Here is a 21,452-nt window from a genome sequence, read left to right as displayed (position 1 = left end):
AGCTCCTGTGAACACTGGAATTAGTGATCTAGGACCTGCACAAGCAACGATCAAGGTCTCAGAACATCAATGTCCATTTCTTGAGCACTTACTGTACTTGGCACTGTGCTAAAGACTAATGGATCTGTTCTGTCCACCTCCGCATCCCCATCAACTCCCATTCCCACTTTGTTCACTCCACTCCAGCCATACTTACCTCCTAACTGCTCTAACAGCCCAAGCATGGTCCTACCTCAGGGCCTTTGCGCTTGCTGTTTCCACTGCCCAGAAGGCCCTTCCATGGCAGAGTGCTCTTTCTACTCCTTCAAGTCTCCTCGCAAAGTCAGCTCCACAAAAGCATGGATTTGGATCTGTTTTGTTCACTGCTGTCTACCAACCAGCACGGGACTGTGCACACAGTTAGTGCTCAAGAAATAGATGCTGAGTGAACAGACTGATCTGGCCAAGGGGGTTCATGGTGCCCTAACCTGGCTGGCTCTATGTCCTCTCTCAGACCCCACCCATTGACTCCCTTTCCCGCACACCTTGTATACCCGGGTGATGACCTCCAGGCCCACGGAGCTCACAAGGGCCATGATGTCATCCAAGAAGCGGCCAGGGAAACGAAGCTTACGGGGTGTGTCCAGTCGCTGGCCCAGAAGCAGGTGCAGCGCCATGCTTTTCACCTGGGGGGGGCAGGGTGAGAATGAAGTGGGGCCTGAGGGACTGATCAGGGGGGTTCACAGAAGGGGGCAGGGCCTGAGGGGTTGTGAGCGGTGCTCTAGCAGCAAAGCACATGGGCTAGAGGTGAGCATAAGGGGTCGTGGGTATGGACTGAGACCCAACTCTTTGTTTTTAAAGATTTTATTTATTTAGGGCACCTGGGTGGCTCAGTGATTGAACGCCTGCCTTCAGCTCAGGTCATGATTCCGGGGATCCTGGATCGAGTCCTTCATTAGGCTCCCTACAGGGAGCCTGATTCTCCCTCTACCTGTGTCTCTACCTCTCTCTCTGTGTCTCTCATGAAAAAAGAAATAAAATCTCTAAAAAATTATTTATTTATTTATTTTGAGAGAGAGCGAGTGAATGAATGAGCACGAGCCGGGGGGAGGGGCAGAGGGAAAGGGAAAAGCAGACTCCCCACTGAGCAGAGTCCAAAGCAGGGCTCAATCCTAGGACCCTGGGATCATGACCTGAGCTGAAGGAAGACACTTAACCAACTGAGCCACCCAGGCACCTGGAGCCCTGACTCAACACAAAGCTTGAGCTGGCAATGGGCAGACTCTGAGCGGGTCTCAGCAGGGTGCAGGGGTGGGGAGGCTGAGGGAGCCTGAGAGGGGCTGGAGGAGGTCTCCTGGATCTAAATATGTGGGTAGGCCAGAAGGTAGGGCCCCAGGAGTGGGATCTGAGGGACCCCTGGGTGGGGTTTGATGGTGCCACCAGACTGGGGGGGGTTATATCTACCAGGGATCCTTCAAGGCACCTGTGGAAGAGTTTGGTACAGAGGTCTCAAGTCTGAGCACAGGGATGCTCTTTCTCTATGGGGATAGCTCAAGAGGGAGGGGGCTCCTCACTGGTTAGAGGGTCTCTCAATGGTCTCTATAATCTCCTAGGGAAGGTGGGGGGTCTTCTTTCTGTGAAGGGGGTTTCAGGTAAGTTTCAGGGGGTCTCTCTCCAGGGAGAGATCCCCTTACCTGTGTCTTATCTCCCTACAGGGGGGTGTCTCTTGGGACCATTTCTCAGGGGTCTCAGGTACAATCTCAGGGAGCTTCTCTCTCCGAGGAGAGGATCTCCCCTGGGCAGCACGTGCTCTCAAGCAGGGAGGAAGGTGTCTCACCATGAGCTGAAAGAAGAACCAGGCGTGCTGCAGGACGGCCTCCCGCACGGCGCTGCTACTGACCACCCACTGCAGAGCCAGCTCCTCGTGCAGCAGCTGCGGGCAGAGGCAAGGGTCACAGAACTGAGGAGTCCCCCCCCACACCTCCCCCCGTTCCCTCCTCTGGAGGGCATAACGGGGGTTGGATGCAGCTGGATGGCTTGGGGTTAGTGCAGCCGGAGACCATGCAGGAGGAGAGGGAGCAAGAATCAGCATGCCCTTTCCCTGGGCCCTCTAAACCCTGCCGGGCTTCGGGGGAGACAGGAGCTCCAGGGCCAACACTGTGTCACCCACCCCCCCTGCGTCCCACTACCTTCTGCACAGTGGGTCTCGGCTGGTTGGCTGGTGGGGCCAAGGAGGAGCCCTCGAGGTAGGAAGAAATTCGGCTAGAGCTGCAATCGATGGCCTAGGATGGGATGAGGTGAAGAGGATGGGATGGCAAGGGGGGTTAGTGAGGTTGCCGGTGGTATGGACAGGGAGGAGATGATTGGTATGGATGGGGGACGGATGTGCCAGTGTGGACAGGCCACCGGGCCATGGATGAGAGAGCAGAGATAATAAAGATGTGATGGAGGGGGGATGAAAAGCATAACAAAGAGGAAAGGGGTGCCCAGCAGGGTAGACAGAAAAGGTGAGAATGGGCACAGGAGTCCGTTGGTGAGATGCAGAGGTGAGGGTGGGAGGGTGGACATGGTGAGGGCAGAGAAGGGGAGAGAGTCCGTGAGGTCATGAGGTCGGGGTGGATGGAGGAGAGCAATGAGGTGGAGGAGGAAGCAGAGACAGGGGAGCAGAGTATAGACATGGGGCCCAAGTGAGGGTAGAGAGAGAGAAAGAGGACAGAGGTGAGAGGAGATGCTGATAAGATGCAGCAGGAGCAGCCGAGAGCCCCAGGTTCCAGGCCTGGCCTTGTTCCAGCCTTGTGTGCAGCCTCGCTGGCCTCCATGCCCCCATCTGTGAAATGGGGTGGGGACCCACATTCCATCTACTCCCCGCTCCTCCTTTGCTGGTCAGGAGGTGAGGCTGCTGGCAAGGAGAGGAGGCCCAAAGACGGAGCTGGCCTGACCCCTGGAACCTGCCCAGGCCTCATTACTCGAGGGACCCCCGCTTCCCACAGTCTCAGCAGGGCCCTGGCTCCTTGGCACATACCAGATAGGCCACCCACAGCAAAAGCCAGCCTCAGTGTCACCTCCTGCCTGGAATGCCCACCCTCCCTCTACCTTGTCCCCTGCTAGGTGCTCTTCGAGACCCAGCTGACACCTTAGAGAGTGAGGACACTGGGGGAGGCCCTTTTAAAGATACCGGGGAGGGGGGGGCAGGACCCATGAACCCAGATTTCCAGCCATCTCAGGAGAAGACTGTCCAAAAGGTCCCCTGCTGCTAACAGTCCGCGGGCCTGCCTTCAGGGCTTTCACGGAGCTGGAATAAAGTGTATAGGGAAACCACACGGGTGGCCTCCTTTCAGTACCTTGGGGGACTCTGAGCTCAGTCCCAACCTTTGCACATGCCTTTCTCTCCACCTGGAATACCTACCCTTCCCTGGCTGGCTTTGTCTCACTCTTCAGGTCCCAGCAGAAATGTCATCTCCCTGGAGAGCCCCCCTCCCCCCCACCCAGGCCACCCAGAGGAGGCTGGTGGCCTCATTTCTGTTTGTTTCTTTTCAGGCTTTTTCATACCCTGCACTTACATACTCGTGTGTTTGTTCAATCAGTGCCTATCTGGGAGATAGGCTACCTGTCAGCTCAGAGGCCAGGCTGGACTGAGTGAGATCTATCCCAAGAAAGTCCCGCCCCTGGTGCCCTAACGCGTTCCCAGGTTCGGGACCACTGCGCTAAACACTTTGCTTTGAGTCTTTACCACATGTGAAAACTCAGAGCCTGGGGCACGGGGTGAGCCGGTAGTGGTAGCAGAGCGAGAGAGAACTCGGGCCCAGGTCTGTCTGAGGGCAAAGCCCCTCCCCACACCAGATCCCTGGGAAGGGGCCGAGGGTAAAGGGGGCTGCCCGCAGAGTCAGCCTGCCTGAAATAGGATGGGAGAGCCCAGGGGGTCAGTCCCGGCCCTGTGGCATGATTGGGGTGGCTATGTCAAGGGGACAGTTGAGAATCTCCAGAACAGAGTGGATTAAAGGAAGAGAAACAGGCCATGCGAGGCAGTGAGGTTACAGGGGCTTGGTTTGCATATCATTTGCATGCTATTTGCATCCTTCTGTCTCTGCCTGAGGCTGTAGTCTGTATGGCAGCAAAAGGCTGTGCCTACCACCCTGACTCCACAGCCCCTAAACAAAGGCAGGAGGGGTCTGCTGCCTCCTTCAGGCAGCTCCCCGAGGTTAGTGGGCCACAGCCAGGAAGATGGGAGGAGCTCATGCCAAGTTGGGGTCATGCAGGGACAGGTAGGGAGGGCACCTGTCTGGGGTCGGCCCCGCAATAAGGGGGTGCCCGTCGCAGCACAGCCTTGCTGCCTCCTGGAGCATAAGCAGAATTCACCCAGGAGTGTGAGCGGTCGATACCCTGGAGACACACGGGGAAGTGGTAGAGTCCGTGGGCAGAAGGCAGGGAGGAGAGCACGGAGCACCAAGCGTGAGCACTGCCCGGGACCCCACGCGACCCTGGCCAAGGCACGGGCACACAGGTGCACGGGGTCCGTGAGTCTATGCTCCCGTGGGCGTCCGTACAGGGAGTGCACGTACGTATGTGCCCCGTGCACCTTCATGCATGGGGTACGTGAGTATATGCACCTGTGTGTATTCGTGCACAGACGCACCTGCGCCACTGTGTACAGAGTGCTTTTTTCAACCAGGCCAACCTCCAGCCACCCATCCTTGGGTTGGCCTTGGAGTGCAGAGCCCAGGGCAAAGTCTGAGTCACTGCTCCCAAGCTGTCACAGCCACAGACCAGCCCTGCTGCCCAGAGTCAGCTTCTGTCCATGCTGCTGTCCGGCACTTCCTGTCCTCTGTCAACAGTGAGATCCTTCGCCCGCCCACCCGGCAGCCATGGCTAGAGACCCCAGGGCCCCCTCGCCCTACCTTGCTGGCCAGGATGCGGGAGACCTCGTCGTCCACAGAGCCCGGGGCCACGGCCAGGTCGGGGTTGCTGCTGCTGATGCTCTTAGAGCGGGCCAGGTAGAGGCTTGCAGGGCGGCCAGGGCCACGGGCCAGCGTGGCCGGCTGTACCGCCACCGGAGGGGACCCTGAGGATGGAGGCAAGATGGTCAGCCCCCTGCCCCTTCCATAAAGTCACTGCTGTCCTTTGAAAAGTCACTTTCTGTCTCTGAGCCTCCACGGCTCTTTGCCTATAAAGACGGGCATGCTAATGGCTGCTGCTTATAGTGATTTGGGGGAGACTGACAAACCCCAAGAACAGAGCCTGGCACGTAGTAAGTGCCCAGAGGAGTTAGTGCTTAGTATTAATTGCTTAGCAAATAAAAGAGAATCCAACTGTATTGAGCGCTCACTGTCCCAAGCCTGTTGTATGGATTACTAGTTCATTTACTATCACCAGCACCCCTGTGCGGCGATGACCATTATTATCCTTGTCTCACTAATGGAAAATGGACCCAGAGATGTGAAGTCACTTGCCCAGGGTCACAGAGTTTGTAGGAGGCAGAGCTGGGATTCAAACTTGGGCAGTCCAGCTGAGTCTCTGCTCTCAGCCTACTGCAGATGCTTGTTCATAGGCTGAACCGCCCACCAGTCAAGCAACAAAGACCACATCCTTGGGGGTGAGGGGAGGAGTGAACAAAAACTCTCATTCTTGCGAGTTGCTTAAACCAGCCAAGGTCTGTATGGCCTCTGGGCCTTTGCATATGCCATTCTGCTGGCTGGGATGCTCTCCTCCCAGATACCTCCTGTCCCCCAGGGCCTCCCACCAACACTTACCACTTGGGAAGGTGGGCTCAGTGCCAGGCAGTCGGAAGGCATAGTGGACATAGGCAGCCAGCAGCGGGCAGTGACCACGAGAGTCCTGGGCAGCCTCCAGACTCCGGTGGACAAGGCTGACTACATGGGCCATTGCTTCAAAGGCCCCACGACCTAAGTTCACTGCCGGGCAGAACAGAGGTCAAGTGCCAAAGCCCAGGGCCTTCTCCCTCCCCAAGGAACCTCCTATCTGCTGCCACCTCTCCAAGGGGTTGTGTATGTGGCCAACCAAAAGGTCACAGCACACCTGCTCTGGGCCCAGGGGGTTGGGAGCCATTTTTCAGAGAGGATCGAGGCCAGAAAGATAAGTGGACTCTAAGAGGTCACCCAGGACGGGGGGGGCGCTGAGGGGCCCTTCTCAGATGGGGAAACAGGTCTCAGGCTGTGCCCGCTCACCAATCTGGCCGCCAATGATTGGAGGCCGCACAACTAGACGTACGAGCTTGTCCAGCACGTGGTGGGAGAAGGCAACAAGTGGCTCGGGGCTGGCGAGGCGCAGGGCTGCTAGGCTGGCCCGCAGCTCCTGCTCCACGGTACCCTCACTCAGCACGGTGTCCTTGAGGCGGAATGGGAAGGCCCCCTCCTCCAGGACATGCACCAGGGTGAAGAACTTGTCCAGATGAGGGTCCTGGGGGCGGGGCAGTTGCCTGGGGTGAGCAGGGTGGGGCCAGGGTTCCATGGCTGGAAAGACCCTGGGGGTGCGGATGGGGAGTGCTCCATGGGCAGAAAACCAAGGCCAGGGATCAATGAATGGACTAAATATGAGACAAGGGATGAGCTGGTAGTTGGATGGAAGAGAGAGGGGGAGTGACCACAGAAGCGGCGAGGAGGAGAGATCATGCAAAGGGCCAAAGCCCCCAGCTGGGATGGCCACTGGTAGGGCCATCCCTGCCTGAGTCAGCAGCTTCCCTGGGAGCCTGGCCTGGCTGACCCAAGTCACGTCCGTGGCCTGAGGCCAGGCCACCCTGGCCAGCGGGAACTGTTGCTCAACCCCGGGGCCGGACTCCTGGGTTCCCCCCGCCCCCTACCTGGGGGTGCACAGAGGACACAGCAGTGAGCTCCACGCTGAACACGCCCTTGTGGCCGTCCACCCAGCGCATGCCCGGCAGCGCCACCTGCGGGAGCGACACAGCAGGTGGGCACCGGGCAGCCCTCCCGCGCCGATCAGGCCACCAGCCCCAGCCACTTGCAACACCGTGGGTGGTGCACAGCCCAACCTCAGGGAGCAGCAGGGCACCAGCCCAGGGAGGCGCGGACAGGAGGGAGTACCGTGGGTGGGGGGCTCCCGGGGCAGGCTGGAAGCCCGGGGTCCTAACAGAGGAGCAGAGAACGGAGGAGGCCTGGGGTGAACATTACCAAGGGGAATGGGTCAGGAAGGAGCATGATGGGAGAACTTGAGGTCCCCGGGGCATTAATGGCAGCTCACGGGAGTAAGCAGGAGGGTGACAGCATTAATGGGGGTGATGGGCCCTTGGAAGAGCTACAGGGGAAGGGATCGTGTGTGGTCAAGGAGGCAGGCAGGACTGCTAATGGGGGCCTGGAGCAGAAAGACAGCGGGGGACAGAGAGGGACACATGGGTCAGCAGGACATAGACAAGCAGTAACGGGGGTGATGGGGCCCCAACACAGGACTAAAAGGCTCCCAGGGGTATTGATGGGAAGGAAGGCAGGGCATGGATGAGGGGCCATGAGCCTGGGCAGTGTCATCAGGGGACAAGGCCTCGGGAGGAGAGGCAGGGGGCCAGCACACATACGTCCGGTGTGAGCACAGAGTAGCTGGGCGGGAGCTGGTCCACGGACACAGGGAGGCAGAAGGGGCCGGTCCTCAGGCGGCCATGCTGCAGCAGTGGGATCCACTGGGGAGAGGCTGGGGGTCAGGGATGGGGCCAGAGAGGGGTCAGCAGGGCTGGGGTGCGGGGAGGGGACGGGGCTGGTGGGGCTCTCACAGTAAAGCCCACGGGAGTCTCCAGCGCTGTGCCTGGCCGGGGCTGGCAGCTCACATGGTAGAAGGTGAACAGCAGGTGGTGGTTCTCGGTCACACAGGCCGGAAGACGCAGCTTGAACTCCTCGTAGAACTCTGGGGACCTGGCAGGGGGCTCTGCTGGGGGCTGGGACACCCCCTTGCCATCTCCATCCCCTCTAGCAAGGGATACCCTAAGGCTGCCTGGCCCCGTCTGCTCTCTGCCTCATGTTCCCCCATTAGGAGGTAGCCTCCTTCCCTTGTGTTGTCCCCTCATGTCCCCATCGCTGCCCCGTCCCTCTATCACGTCCCCACATACTTGTTGTGGTAGACCACCGGTGTGAAGGCCTCCCGCGTGAATTCACTGCAGCTGGATTTGCCAAAGATGACCTGGGGGGAGGGTATGCATGAGGGACCCACCTGGGACACCCCACCTGGGACACCCCTCTCTTCTCCCCCAGGCCTGGCCACTGACCGGCAGGGCCTGGCTGGGGTCCTCGCCGGCCATGTACTGCACTCGCACGGTGAGGTTGCGCACGGAGCCCTGGCGGCTACTGAAGTTAAGGCAGTGTGGGTAGACGTACAGCAGGTTCCTGCGGGGACAGGGGGGCATCAGAGGGACAGAAGAGGCTGGACTGCTGGCACAATCCTGGCCTGGGACACAGGGGGGCAATGGCCATGCCGCTGGGGCACCGAGGGTGGGGTATGGAGAGAGCAATTAGGGGCACCAGGAGGGAGGTGTCACTGACAGAGTGGGGGCAGAGAGGCACCCTCGGGGCATAGGTGGGAAGAAGGCACAGCAGAGGGTAGGAACGCAGAGCGACTTCAGGGGCACATAGGAGGCATGGGGACGTGCCAAGTGGGGACAGACGGGTGCTCGGGGTCGGGGTTCCAAGAAGGTAGCCCAGGTGGTCAGCAGTCAGGCCTGAGCTCCGCCTGGGCTGACCTGCCCTTCCCCTAGGAGAACCCACTAGAGTCACGAGGCCTGTCTCTCAGCTGGAGAAACAGGCCAGAATCAGAAGCGGGGCTGGGCTAAAGTCAGAGTTCTGCCTCTCTCTCCTGGGGTGACTCTGTGCAAGACCCAACCTCCTTCTGGGCTTCAGTCTCTCTATCTGTAAAATGGGGGCAGACAAGCGTTCATAACAATACCAGTAATGATAAGCAACCGGAGCGACAAGGATCGTACCGAACATTCCTAGGGCACCTACTGTGTGCCCAGCTCTGTTCTAAGTGCTCAATGTGAAACAACTCCTTTATTTCTCCAAGCAGCCGAAGAGGGGGGATGAATGTTCCTTCTGTTCTACAGGTAGGGGAAATAGAGGCACTTGCCCAGTCATCCAAGGAGCAGAAATGGCAGTTAGCGCCGATCCAGGGCACCCCCGGGTCCTGGAGTCAGGCTGTATGGCCTTGGGAGAGTCTCTGCCACCTGCACCTGCTTCCCCAGGTGTCAAGCAGGCCAGCACAGACCCCAACATCACGGTCTTGTGGGAAGGGCATGGGGAAGCCAGCTACCGTCAGGGCCCTGAAGCATGGCCAGGTGAATGATCGGTGCGAAGACGCTCACTATCACTACTACTGTCGTTACCATGCCTGTTACTGCTGTTATCCCTTCCACTGGTGGGGAAACTGAGGCTCCAAGCTTCAGGTTCCCCCAGTGGGGTCCAGGCCTGTCCTCTCCCAGTGCCCCCCAGTCCACACCTGGCCCCAAGCCCCAGTCGGCGTGATCTCAGCGTGGCCTAGCCAGACATTCGCCTGATGCAACTGTCTCACCACCGCCAGGCCCTTGCACAACACGGGTTGCCCAGCTGGCCGGTTAACGATTGACCGGGGGTTAACGGGGTGCTGGGACATAAAAGGTGGCGGCGGTGGCGCCGCAGCCGCACCCTCAGAGCCTCAGCCATGCCCAAGCTCACACTGTGCCTACTGTGCGCCCTGGCAACGGTGGCCCGGCCTGCCTCTGCAGCTCCCGTGGGGGGCCTGGAGCCGGCAAAACAGGAGGAGCTGACCCTCCTCTTCCACGGGGCTCTGCAGCTGGGTCAGGCCCTCAATGGTGTGTACAGGGCCACAGAGGCACGGCTGACAAAGGCTGGGCACAGCCTGGGACTCTACGGCCATGTACTGGGGCTTCTGGGGCAGGAGGTCAGCCGGGGCCGGGATGCAGCCCAGGAGCTACGCACAAGCCTGTTGGAGATGCAGGTGGGCACTGCAGTTGGGGCACCGTGGGGTGGGTAGGAGTTTGCGGTAGAGTCGTCTAGGGTAACCAACTGTCTGGGTTTGCCCAGGATTGAGGGAGGATCCCTGGAATACAGGACTTCCATGCTAAAACTAGGCAAGTTGGTCATCCTACTAACACCCACTATTTATCGATCAGGTGGAGGAGGATGCTCTAAAGCTGCAAGCAGCGGCCACAGCCCAGGCACTGAGGGAGGTGGCCCAGGGACAGCAGATGCTGCGGGAGAGCATGCAGCGGCTAGAAGTCCGGCTGAGGGGCGCCTGGCTGGGCCATTCCCGGCAAGAATTTGAGGCCTTAAAGGTAAGAGGCTCCCGGCCCTAGTGGAGGCGAGACTGAAGAACTCATTCCTGAGCCTTGAGTCCCAGAGACATCTTCCGATCAGCCTCCCTGCCATTGCCTCTAACTTATGTGACACTGGGCAAAATCCCTGCCCCTTACCATGCCTCAGTTTCCCTGTTGGCAAATAAGGGCAACAATTCATGTCTCAGAGCAGAGACAGGGACTCAATGCAGACAAAATACTCAGCATGGGGCAGGGGATATAGAAGTTACTCAATAACTATTAGGGTAACTGGTATTACCTCTCGAGCGCCCAGTAACTACCCTGCCGTGCCTCTTAATAATCCATATCATGCTTAGAAGCAAGTCCTATGGCATCGCCACATAACAGATGGGGAAGTTGAGGCCACAGAGCAGCAGTGACTTGTTAGGTCACACAGAAGCAGTTGGGGGGAGGGTAGGCAGCCCTGGGCAGGGTTGAGGGACAGGGAGGGGAGTTGGCCCCAGCTGAGGTTGCTGGCCCTGACCCCACAGGCCCACGCTGACAAGCAGAGCCACATCGTGTGGGCCCTCACTGGCCACGTGCAGCGACAGGGGCAGGAGATGGCAGCGCAGCAACACCGGCTACGACAGATCCAGGAGAGGTGAGGCTGGAGGGGGCTGGATGGGCAGGGCTGCCGGACAGGTGTGCTGGGCGACGGGATGGGGGCCCCTCTGCCTTGGCTGAGCCTCATCTCCCTTCCAGACTCCACACGGCGGCGCTCCCGGCCTGAGCCTGCCTGGGCAGAACTGAGGACCGGTCATTCGCTGCGGGATGTGGCCATGCCCCACGCGGCCCCTAAACAAGGAGGAGCTGCCCGTGCTTGGGGTCGGCCAGGGTGCTGGCTGGGGCCTGCTCCTGGCCACAGAGGAGAGACGGAAGCAGGCGGGGCCACGGGCAGAGGACACGGCCCCCGTTGAGGAGGGGTGGAGGCAGGACACAGGACACTTCATGCGTACACACCCCTACATTAAAGCGGAGTAATGAGATCTCACTCCGGGTGTCTGCGTGTGTCTGGGAGAAAGGGTACCTCGCCTTGCGTGATGCATGAATACCGCCCCCTCCCCGCTCCATTCGAGTGCCCAGATGGGCCTGAGGGGCCGTACCTGTAGCTGGTGTGAGGGGCATAGACCTCACGGGCAGGGAACTCCAGGATCTCCTTGGTGGGCCGGCCCCTGGGGTCTGGGTAGGGCTTGACATGAAGCAGCTCCGGGGAGAGGCAGAAGTGTGGGTTCTCAGGGGCGGGGGAAATGTCGATCTTGAGCTGGGCTGAGGAGAGAGGCGAGGGTTGCACCTGCCTGGGAGCTTCCCACTTCAGCCCCACCCTCTCTGGGCTGCAGGGTCAGGGCTCTGACTTTTCCATGATGCCCTCTAGTGGCTGTCCCTCCGGTGCTAAGGCCAGAAGTCACCTTCAACTGCTGTATCTTGCCCCCACATTTGATCAGCTCTACCCTCCGGACCCATGTCCCCACTGCTACCATGTCCCCCATTTGACCCACGATCTGTCACATTGTATTTCTTGTCTATGACTCCCATCCCGCCCCTGACATCAGGGATTTGTGTCAGGGTCACCACTGGGTCCCCAGGGCCCGGCACAGCAGGTACTCAGTGTAGGTCTGCTGAGTGACTGCATGAAGTGTCAGCTCTTATTTACAAGATGCACCACGCACCAGTCACTGGCCGCAGGCGCCGCAGGAGAGAAGACGGGCGCCGCATGTCAGCCAGGAACTTGAAGAGGTCCTCATCACTGAGCCGCTCGGCCTCCTGCACGGGACATGCCCATGTAAACTGGGTCCCGGAGGCCCGTGCGCCCGCAGTGGGGCAACAGGGGTTGTCCCTGGGAAACCCTCCCCCAGCCCCACGGCCTCGACACCTGCTTAAAGAAGTTGGTGACGGTTAGCGTGGCTGGGCGGAATCCAGAGAAGCTGCAGGTGTCATCCCCACTACTTGTCCGATCCTGGGGCCCGCGACGGCGGCGGTCAGTCCAGGCAGGTCGGCGCTCTAGGGGAGGCAGTGACGGCGATGGAGGGGGCAGAGGTGAAAGGAAGGCGGCGAGGGCCAGGGCACGAGGAGACTCAACCTTGTACCCAGTCCGGCCAGCAGAGGGCGCCCCTTCCGCTCCCCGGTGGCCCCGCCCCTTCCCCTCTGGCCCCGCCCCCGGCCCGTCGGCCCCGCCTCCTCACCCCCCTCGGAGTCCGAGGAGTCGCGGTCGGGCTGCCCAGCGCTGCTCACGATGTTGGCCAGGTGCACCGCCGTCCAGGCGAAGGGCATGCGGTAGCGGCCCAGGCGGGTGCAGAACTGCTCGGCCGCCAGGCGCAGCTTCTCCAGCTTCTCTTTGTTCTGTGGGGACACCCCCCCCACACACATGCCCCACCCGCTCAGTGCCCCAGGCCTACTGAATCCAGGACCTGCCCTGCCCCGGGACCCCTTCACCACCCCGCGCAGCCTCCACCTGCTTACCTTGGCCGTGTCCACCTCCTTCATCACCATGTAGGGCTCGCAGCACTCGCTGATGTCCCCTTGCTGCAACACTTTCTCCAGCTGAGGGGCAGGCGGGGCCAGTGAGGTGCAGCCTGGGACCCCAAGTTCCCACCGCATTCCCAATCGTCTGGCCCCCTCCTGGGCCCTCAGCCACTCACTCCATCCAACTAAGGCTCTCCCTCCAACACCTCCCATGGTTCCCACTGTCCTCGGGATTGAACACTAGCAGTTGGCTTGTCTGGCCGGCTGCCCCTTCCCCCACCCTTTGAACCCACTGCAAACCCGGGTCTCCATATTTCTCTACATTTATATTTTTATATTTTACATTTACATTTATATTTTTGTTAGTATACAAACAAAAAGTTTCCATTAGGCCACTCCAAGCAAGGCCAGACCCCTATCCTGACCACTTGGGGGCTGTGGGAGCCTAAACAGGTCCCCAACCCATTCTGTACCTCAGTTTCCTCATCTGTAAAATGGGGGCCATGGCAACCCCCATCTCCTGAGGCTGCTGTTATGTTAAAGGTAGGAATCCCCATATAGCCTGACTGACCATGAGCAGTGTCTGCCTAAAGGTGCTCAGTGTAATTAGCATAACCTATTTGAAATTTGGGGAAGAAAATTTGAGCCCATTTCTAAAAACAGAAAATCTCACACAAATGTGCCAACTAGGTCTTTCTTCCCCTAATAAACTGAAAAACTCTCAACTTAAAAAAAAGAATTCTAAATGTCCATTTGCATGTGCCCGGATGCTATTTCTCCCCAGGGTACCCAGTCATGGGGCTTGGCTTAGCCATCACCTCTCCATGGAAGCCCTCTGTGATTTCTCCCCACCTCGGTTGGGTCAGGAGCCTCCTCTGGGCTTGCCCAGCTGATTGTGCTTCCCTCACAACAGACTTGATCACCCTTCTTGGTGACATGTCCATCCTCTCCCATGAAAGCAGGGACCACACCTCTGACGTTTACCATTATCACCCCCTGACCTAGCCCCAGCCAGCACCTTGATGACCAGGAAGATGTCAGGTGAGGGGTATGTCACGGAGAAGATGGCAGAGCGGGCCAGGGTGGAGATGGCAGGGTGGGTGCCATGGGCCCGCAGTAGCCCCTTCATGGAGTCCGAGTTCAGGTCAAAGTAGAAGTTTTCTGAGATCTGGGGACACGAAAGGCAGCTGAGCCACCACCTCCAGGAAGCCCACTGCCCTGCAACTAGGAAGGTTGGGGTAGGAAAGGGAAGAAAGGGATTCCTACCTTTTTCTTCTCCCGCACATCATACAGGGCCAAGATGCCAAAGATGGGTTCAATTTCGATCTCAAACCTACATGAATGGAGAACTCTGGCAGAGGCTGCCCTACCTAACACTCCCACCATCCACACATTCCTCTCCCTCTTGAGACCCAGCCCAGACTTGGTGCATCTTGGTGGTGGGGCTAATTTCCATTGGGCCACAAAGAATTGCTACTCAAGGGCTTGCAGGAAAAGCCTGTCCCATTTTGCAAAAGGTGAAACAGAGGCACTGAGACCCCACTCACCCCAGGTAACCCACACAGAGCCCTTTCCCTGAAACTATGGCTCTTGTTCAGTTGATATGGGGGAAGCTTTTGGCACAATACTCCCCCCCCCCCAATTTTAAATTCTCAATCCCTGGGCCTCCCTCTCTCCCCTTCTGGGGTGTCCCCTCTCATCCTGGGCTGAGTCTCATCTTCACTCACCTCAAAGGTCCCTATAACCACCTCCCTGTCTTACTCTGCCTTCGTGACCCCCACCCATCACGTGAGTCCTAAGGAAGCATTTTAAAGCTTACAATTTGAGGCTCCCCAGTATGCTGGGAACAAAATCCAGCCCTGCCACCTCTTGGCCTGTTTTCCCTCTTCAGACATCTCCCAGCCTTTGGGTGTGCTATGTCCCCCCCTCCTAGAGAGCCCTGCACGGTCATCCCATGGTTACAGGCCTTGTACACAGTAGGTGGTCAATGAGTGTTTGTTGAATGACTAGATACTCCTAGAGCTGATTCCCAACCCTAGTGCTAGGGGCAGGCAGCCCACCCGGGCCTCAGGCCAGACCAGGGCCTCCCTTTCCTGCCTCCATCCAGGCAGGAACTCAGGGTGGGGAGGGGCAGGGCTGGGCTCAGGTCCAAGGCCACATCCTGTTCAGCTCCATTCCCACGCACTTCTGGCAGCTCCCAGAGACCAATGTGGAAGGGGCCTTGGTCAGCTGGGAGCCAGCGCCCCCTCCAGCCTGGGTCCCAGCAAAGTGAGTGCCAGACTCTGGCCTCACACGGCTTGTGATCTCGGGTATGATGACTGCCACTCTGTGCCTCAGTTTCCCTCCCTGCACCTATGTCACAAGGTTGTGAAGATTAGCGGTAACACACACGAAGGGTTGAGAACAGAGCCTGGCATATAGCTAGTGCTTAAGGACTAGTGGCTTTGAAGAAGAAAAGGAAGTCTGACTTCCCACCTAAATAAAGTGCATAGATGGCCTCATGGGTCTTAGGGCTGCACGCAGTTGTGGCCTGGCTTGAGCAGCAAATGGCCAGTGTGTGCATACGTGCATGCTAACCAATGTGGAGCCTTGTACGTCTGGAGGGGCAAGTCAGCACACTCACTTCAGTGACAGACACTTGACCAGGATCCTCTGTCCAAAGTGTTCACGAGGTGGCTCGGGGCGGCTGCAGCGTTCCACAGCGTCATCCTACCAGGAACCAAGGAGGGCAGCTGGGACACATCCTCAAAGAAGGGCTTGGAATGCATGGCTTGAGACCAGCTTACCCTCAGCCTGACCTAAGTTTCTTGCAGTTCCTTGCCACTGTGCTTTTGCACATGCTATTCCCCCTACCTGGAAGGCCCTCTGTCTCCCTACCTTGTTCAGGTCTCAGCTGAGTCAGCACTTCCTCCAGAAAGCCTTCCCTGACTCCTGAGGCCTGAGCAGACAGCTTGTCCAGGTGTTCACAATGCCCTATTGCAAAGGGCCACATGGCTGGGACAGAGGGCCATGCGAAGGCCAACTACCGGCAACTCACCATGGCACCACTCGTTCTGGGTTGCAATCTCTTGGTAGGAGGATCTCTCCTCCACTACATTGTGAACACTGAGGGCAGGAACTGAATTTATCCTGCTCATGGCTATACCTCCAGGGCTTACTATACAGCTTAGTCAAATAAATATGAAGGTATACAGTAGGAACCTACTAAAAGGTGGTTGGATAAACATAGATGAATACAGAAAACATCTGATTAATGCTGACTGGACATACAGAAGGATACATATTAGGCCCCCAATAACTACTGATTGAATAAACATAGGAGTATACAGTAAGCACTCAATAAATGGCTGAACGAAAACATAGGTGTAGGGACACCTGGGTGGCTCAGTGACTTAGGTGTCTGCCTTCGCCTCGGGACGTGATCCCAGGATCTGGGATGGAGTCCCGCGTCGGGTTCCTTGTGGGGGGCCTGCTTCTCCCTCTGCCTGTGTCTCTGCCTTTCTCTCTCTCTCTCTCTCTGTGTGTGTCTCTCATGAATAAATAAATAAAATCTTAAAAAAAAAAAATAGGTGTATACACTACTAGGTTCCTAATAAAAGTTGGTTGGGTCAGGATGTCTGACCGGCTCAGTCGGTAGAGCATGCAACTCTTGATCTCAGTCGGATGTTCAAGCCTTGTGTTCAGTGTAAGCATTGCTCAGACAAAAAAGTTGGTTGAGTAAACATCGGTACTCAAGACATATTAGTTGCTTCAATAATATCTGATTAAATAAAAGATTATACAATAGGTATATAATTCATATTGGTTGGATAGAGAAGTATATAATAAGTGACCAATAAACATTTGGTGGGTAAATAATAAGAGTATATATAAAGTAAAAGTCACTGAATAGGGACACTGGGTGGCTCAGCAGTTTAGTGTCTGCCTTTGGCTCAGGTCATGATCCTGGGGTACTGGGATCAAGTACCACATCAGGCTCCTGAAAGGTCTCTGCCTCTCTATGTGTCTCATGAATCAATAAATAAAATAAAATCTTAAAAAAATACATGCTATAGGGGGATTCCTAGGTGGCTCAGCGGTTTAGCACCTGCCTTTGGCCCAGGACATGATCCTGGAGTCCCTGGGATCGAGTCCCACATCGGGTTTCCTGCATGGAGCCTGCTTCTCCCTCTGCCTGTGTCTCTGCCTCTCTCTCTCTATGTCTATCACGAATAAATTTTTAAAAAAATCTTTAAAAAAAAAATACATGCTATACACTGGGTGCCCAATAAGTGTTACTTGGATAAATATGGCATATATAGAAGGTGCTCAGTAAATATCAGTTGATTCAATTCTGTTTGATTAAGAAGAATAAGGATGACTATAGGAGTATATAGTAGGTATCCAATAAATGCTGTTTGGATAAATATAAGGGCAAGTAGTAGACATCCAATAAAAGGAATTGAATAAAAAAAAAAAACAGGGTGTACGGGGGCGCCTGGGTGGTTCAGTTGGTTGAGCCTCTGACTCCTGATCTCGGCTCAGGTCATGATCTCAGGGTGGTGGGATGGAGCCCCTCATGTGGGGGGAGGTCCGTGCTCAGCAGGGAGTCTGCTGAGATTCTCTCCCCCTCTCCCTCTGCTTCTGCCCCTCCTCTCTATGTGCACCAACTCGGGCTCTCTCTTTCTCTCTCTCAAATAAATATTTTTAAAAACCCCAAAGAAACCAAAAACAAAAAAACCTGGGGGGTGTACACGAGGTACCCAGCAAACGTTGGAGGGAGAACACAGAGTGTCAGCTGCGTGGGCATCGGCCTCAGAGCCTGTGTGACCCACCTCATCAGGTGCCGGGTAGAGGGCCAGCAGGGCGCGGGGCCGGTGCTGCCGCCGCAGGGCCTCATTCCGCCGGTCCCCATCCTCAGGGGCTGTGCGCTCCAGCAATGAGGGCAGCAAGGAGTCAGCTGCCAAGTTCCTCAGGTCAAAGATGCCAGAGGCGCCGCTGCTTCGTGGGGTGTCATCTGGGGAGCCCGAGGAGTGCCGGGGGTCGTCCTGCCAGTGGAGAATGCACAGGCACTCAGCACCGGCTGGATCCACCTTCAGTCCCATTAAGTGGGACTGTCCTCATGCCCAATTTATAGATGGAAAGCTGAGGGGTGGGGTCACCCCTATGAGGGTCACTGTGAGGCTTTGCTGAGCCTCTTTCTAGAACCTTCAGCCTGGGAGGGGGGCGACGCTCCTTTACCATGGTTGGCTACTCCTGAGCGGCCCCAGGGATTGGTGCCAGGGTAAGGACACATGTAGGCTGGGCCAGGAGAGCCTTCCATGGGGTTTTGCTCACTGTCACCAGGGGAGGGAAGGTTCTTCCCAAGGGGACTGTCACTGGCTCAGGGCCGCCTGACCTCCCCAACTCAGGTATGGTCAGAGGCAGACTACCCTGGTCCAAATCCCCACTCAGCTCTGTGACCCTGTCCCGGAACCCAACTTAAAGGGCGTCAGGATCCTCCTCTACATCTCAAAATTGATTTTGAGAAGTGATTGCAATAATTCTTGGTAGGGTTATCGTGAGCATAAAGTAGGAGCCTGATGAATACCGGTTGACAAAATGTAGGCTCGAGACCCAGGGGGCTAGGGAAGCTCCTCTAATCACCTTGCTGTGCCTCAGTTTCTGTATCTGCAAAACGGATGGTGCCCTGCCTTACAGGATGAAAGACGAAGACAAGTCTAAAGCCCTTAGTATACACTGAGCACTTAATAGATGTTTATACTCATTACCCTTAACTTTTAACGCACAGGGCTGACACATTTCCTGTTGGATTCAAGGCTGTTTGGGTCACTTCCCGTCACGTGTGACCGAGAGCTGAGGCCAGAGCCTACATACACCCCTGTAGTGACTGGTGCCCGGGGCTCCCTCACCGAGTCCTCTGGGCCGGACCTCTCATCCCCAGAAACATCCTGCTCAAAGATCTGCCGGGTGAGGCCCTTCTGCCGCTCTCGCTGCGTCTCCGTGGTGATGGGGCTGTACGCCGCACTCAGATGCTGGTACCTAGGGGGAGGCAGGGTTGGGTGGGTAGCAGGGATGAGGGCACACCCCGCAAGGCCCCTGGGATGCCTGCAAGGCCATCCACCCTCCCTGTGATACACCAGACAAGACCCACCCCAGAGAAGTCCAGCTGCCCTTGCAGGGACAGTGGGCAGATAAACAGGAGGACCGGCCCAGTGGGCTCTTCTGGGCTCAGACTTGGCCTCTTGCCCTCTGCCCTGAGCTGCCCCCAGGGCCAGACCCACCTCCTGTGGGCGATGATCCAATCCTCTGTGTACATCTCCACTGCGGCCCTCACCTGGGCATCCAGCTTTCTGCACAAAATAGAAAGAGGATAGGGACGCCAACGTGGCTCAATGGTTGAGGTCTGCCTTCGGCTCAGGGCGTGATCCCAAAATCCGGGGATTGAGTCCCACATCGGGCTCCCCACAGGGAGCCTGCTTCTCCCTCTGCCTGTGTCTCTGCCTCTCTCTCTGTCTCTCATAAATAAATAAATAAATAAATAAATAAATAAATAAATAAATAAATAAAATCTTAAAGAAAAAAAAATAGAATGAGGGTAAACAGAGGCAGGGCAGAGTGGGGCCTGCTCTTCTCCCCATTTTGGAGACGTGGAGATGGAAGTTCAGAGAGGGTAGGTAACTTGCCTAAGGTCACACAGCCAAGCCAGCAGTTGAACTTGGGGCTGTTGGAACTTGATGAAAGGTGGGTGCTGATGAGGAGCACGGAGGCAGGCTGGAGTTACAGACATGGGGTGGGGGGTGCGTGTGGCTGAACCTACCCATCCTCGGGGATCCCGGGCTCTGTGGTCCGGGATTCCCGGGGCTGTAGCAGGAGCTCCAGGTCATCAACGGGAAACTCAGCCAGGTCCCGGAGGGGCCCGGGCTCAGCGTCTGGTGGCCGGCTCAGGAGCACATCTTCGAAGTCCAAGGGCTCAACGACCTCAGTCAGTGGGACCTAGGTTGGAGCAAAGTGCCTGTGGCCCCTGCCCTGGGGGCTGAGAGCCAGGGGTGAGTGCTGTGCTTGGGCCCGAGTAAGAGGGCAGAGGGCGGTGGGAGCCATGGAGAGTGTGGGAGCTGCGAGGAGCCAGGCAGGACAGTGACCTCAGACTCTCCACCCCATCCCAGCAGGGCCTGGCCCGCCCCTCTTTCCAGGCCGGAAATCACACCCTGTGCCTGGAGAGGCAGGGTTATGCTGGAAGGAAAGGCATGTTGGCTGCAGCAAAGAAAGACAATTCCTCAGGCCCCACTCCCTCTCAGCTGCAGCTGAAAGTACCTCCCATCCCCCCCCACATCTGGGTGGTCCCAGCAGCGGGGAGGTGGGGTGACATCAGGCGGACCACCCACGGGGCTGCTGTTGCCCCCGCAGCCCCTCAGCAGCTGCAGAGAGGGGGCTGCCCTCCCCACTCGCAGGGAAAGAGGAATGGGGACGGTCCCACCCAGGATGGGGCACTAGTGGGAGGGGTGTGTAGGACCAAGCCCGGGCAGAGGGGAACCCCACGTCTGGGAGAGAGCAGGGTCCTGGAGGGGGCACCTCCCGAGCACGTACCCCCAGGGAGGTGCTGCTGCGTCGGCTGGAGTGGGGAGAGCCACTGCGTTCCCGGGACACCTGCTTCCGCACCTCGGCAGCCACCGTCCTGTTCAGGCAGGGAAGGGGCCACTGAGGACATGAAAACTTGGGCCATGGGGCCCTGGGAACTCCACTTCAGGCCAATAAATTCATTCTCTGAGCAGAAAATCTAGGCTGTGGACGGGAAAAACCCAGGCCACGGACCAGGAGAACCGAGGCTTCAGAATCCACAGCCCTAGGGACCCCAGGGCTGGGGCTGATAGAGGCTCCGGGACCCCCCAAGGTGGACGCGGGGCCCTTCCAACCCCTCACCAAGCACAGATGGAAGGATTTGCTCCCGGCAAGGCATGAGGGTCACAGACCCTTCATTGTCCCTGGTGCCCACCACAGTGGGTCTGAGTCCTGGCTGGCCAGCCCCCTCCCTGGTCCCTGGCCTCAGCCTCCTCGTCTGGGGGACCTCCACCCCCCTGCCTCCCTTCCAGAATGTGTGCCCTGCCCCATCCTTGCTATGGGGCTTTGGACGAGTTACTGCTGCCTCTGAGCCTCAGTTTACCCCTCTGTACTTGAAGTGACCTCACAAGGCTGCTGTGCGGAGCCGAGCACAGGGGCCTTGGCATTCAGGGGGTGCTCTGTACCTCATTCTCAGGGGGTCAGAGGCCAGGCTGAGTGTGTGTTAAGAGACCAGCGTGACTCATAGAGCACATCTAGAAACCAAGATCTGTGTGTGGCCTTCCTGGGCCACTTGCACCCGTGCCGGGCAGGAGGAGGGTGATGGGGCAAGACCCACAGAAGAGGGGGCCAGCACAGGAATCTGGGACTTGGCACCCCCAGGCACTCAATTCCTTTAGCTGAGCTTGGAAGGAGGGGAAGGAGAGAGAGACACAAGTCACCTGGGGAAGGGGATTCTGGGCAAAAGGTACAGCAGGTGCAAAGACCCTATAGTTGGGTGCTGTGCTCCAAGCATGGAAACTCCTGCTCCCCAGAGTCTCTACGAAGTCAGGAATAGAGCTGTGTGGTGCCCACAGAGGCCCCAGCACCAGCCCCGCACACAGTAGGTACCCAATAAATTTTTCTTGATGGACTGAATCCCTCCCAACTTCCCTCCTGGTCCAATTTACCTAAATCC

The 21,452-nt window shown here is 57.6% G+C and overlaps 2 protein-coding genes across 7 annotated transcripts in view; one reads left to right on the top strand and one right to left on the bottom strand.

The window, feature by feature from the left end:
• Positions 1 to 21,452, bottom strand: part of DOCK6 (dedicator of cytokinesis 6) — a 41,957-nt gene that overhangs the window by 15,189 nt on the left and 5,316 nt on the right. For 4 of the 6 annotated variants that reach the window (XR_012012301.1, XM_072787211.1, XM_072787215.1 and 1 more), the window contains exons 2-26: positions 20,306 to 20,393; positions 19,539 to 19,714; positions 19,003 to 19,071; positions 18,631 to 18,760; positions 17,554 to 17,766; positions 15,363 to 15,448; positions 14,006 to 14,072; positions 13,758 to 13,907; positions 12,737 to 12,817; positions 12,460 to 12,616; positions 12,150 to 12,277; positions 11,947 to 12,040; positions 11,383 to 11,545; positions 8,201 to 8,318; positions 8,045 to 8,115; positions 7,712 to 7,850; positions 7,520 to 7,621; positions 6,794 to 6,880; positions 6,162 to 6,393; positions 5,727 to 5,888; positions 4,875 to 5,038; positions 4,255 to 4,359; positions 2,169 to 2,261; positions 1,817 to 1,912; positions 525 to 665 (exon numbers count right to left, since the gene is read on the bottom strand). Coding sequence is in view for 5 of the 6 variants with exons in the window: in XM_072787211.1 (XP_072643312.1) it covers positions 525 to 665; positions 1,817 to 1,912; positions 2,169 to 2,261; positions 4,255 to 4,359; positions 4,875 to 5,038; positions 5,727 to 5,888; positions 6,162 to 6,393; positions 6,794 to 6,880; positions 7,520 to 7,621; positions 7,712 to 7,850; positions 8,045 to 8,115; positions 8,201 to 8,318; positions 11,383 to 11,545; positions 11,947 to 12,040; positions 12,150 to 12,277; positions 12,460 to 12,616; positions 12,737 to 12,817; positions 13,758 to 13,907; positions 14,006 to 14,072; positions 15,363 to 15,448; positions 17,554 to 17,766; positions 18,631 to 18,760; positions 19,003 to 19,071; positions 19,539 to 19,714; positions 20,306 to 20,393 (3,112 nt within the window). In the remaining variant the exon portion in view is untranslated. The remainder of the gene's footprint in view (positions 1 to 524; positions 666 to 1,816; positions 1,913 to 2,168; positions 2,262 to 4,254; positions 4,360 to 4,874; positions 5,039 to 5,726; positions 5,889 to 6,161; positions 6,394 to 6,793; positions 6,881 to 7,519; positions 7,622 to 7,711; positions 7,851 to 8,044; positions 8,116 to 8,200; positions 8,319 to 11,382; positions 11,546 to 11,946; positions 12,041 to 12,149; positions 12,278 to 12,459; positions 12,617 to 12,736; positions 12,818 to 13,757; positions 13,908 to 14,005; positions 14,073 to 15,362; positions 15,449 to 17,553; positions 17,767 to 18,630; positions 18,761 to 19,002; positions 19,072 to 19,538; positions 19,715 to 20,305; positions 20,394 to 21,452) is intronic. The other 2 variants (XM_072787213.1, XM_072787214.1) reach the window with 2 other exon arrangements.
• On the top strand, positions 9,501 to 11,270 carry ANGPTL8 (angiopoietin like 8). The gene is made up of 4 exons (XM_072787216.1): positions 9,501 to 9,921; positions 10,097 to 10,258; positions 10,771 to 10,880; positions 10,982 to 11,270. The coding sequence occupies exons 1-4, from the start codon at positions 9,625 to 9,627 to the stop codon at positions 11,007 to 11,009; spliced, it is 597 nt and encodes a 198-aa protein (XP_072643317.1). The 5' UTR covers positions 9,501 to 9,624; the 3' UTR covers positions 11,010 to 11,270.

Source organism: Canis lupus, chromosome 19, assembly GCF_048164855.1.
Source record: "Canis lupus baileyi chromosome 19, mCanLup2.hap1, whole genome shotgun sequence".
NCBI lineage: Eukaryota > Metazoa > Chordata > Mammalia > Carnivora > Canidae > Canis > Canis lupus.
The sequence above is the reverse complement of the archived record's forward strand: the minus strand, read 5'-3'. Positions and strand labels throughout refer to the sequence as shown.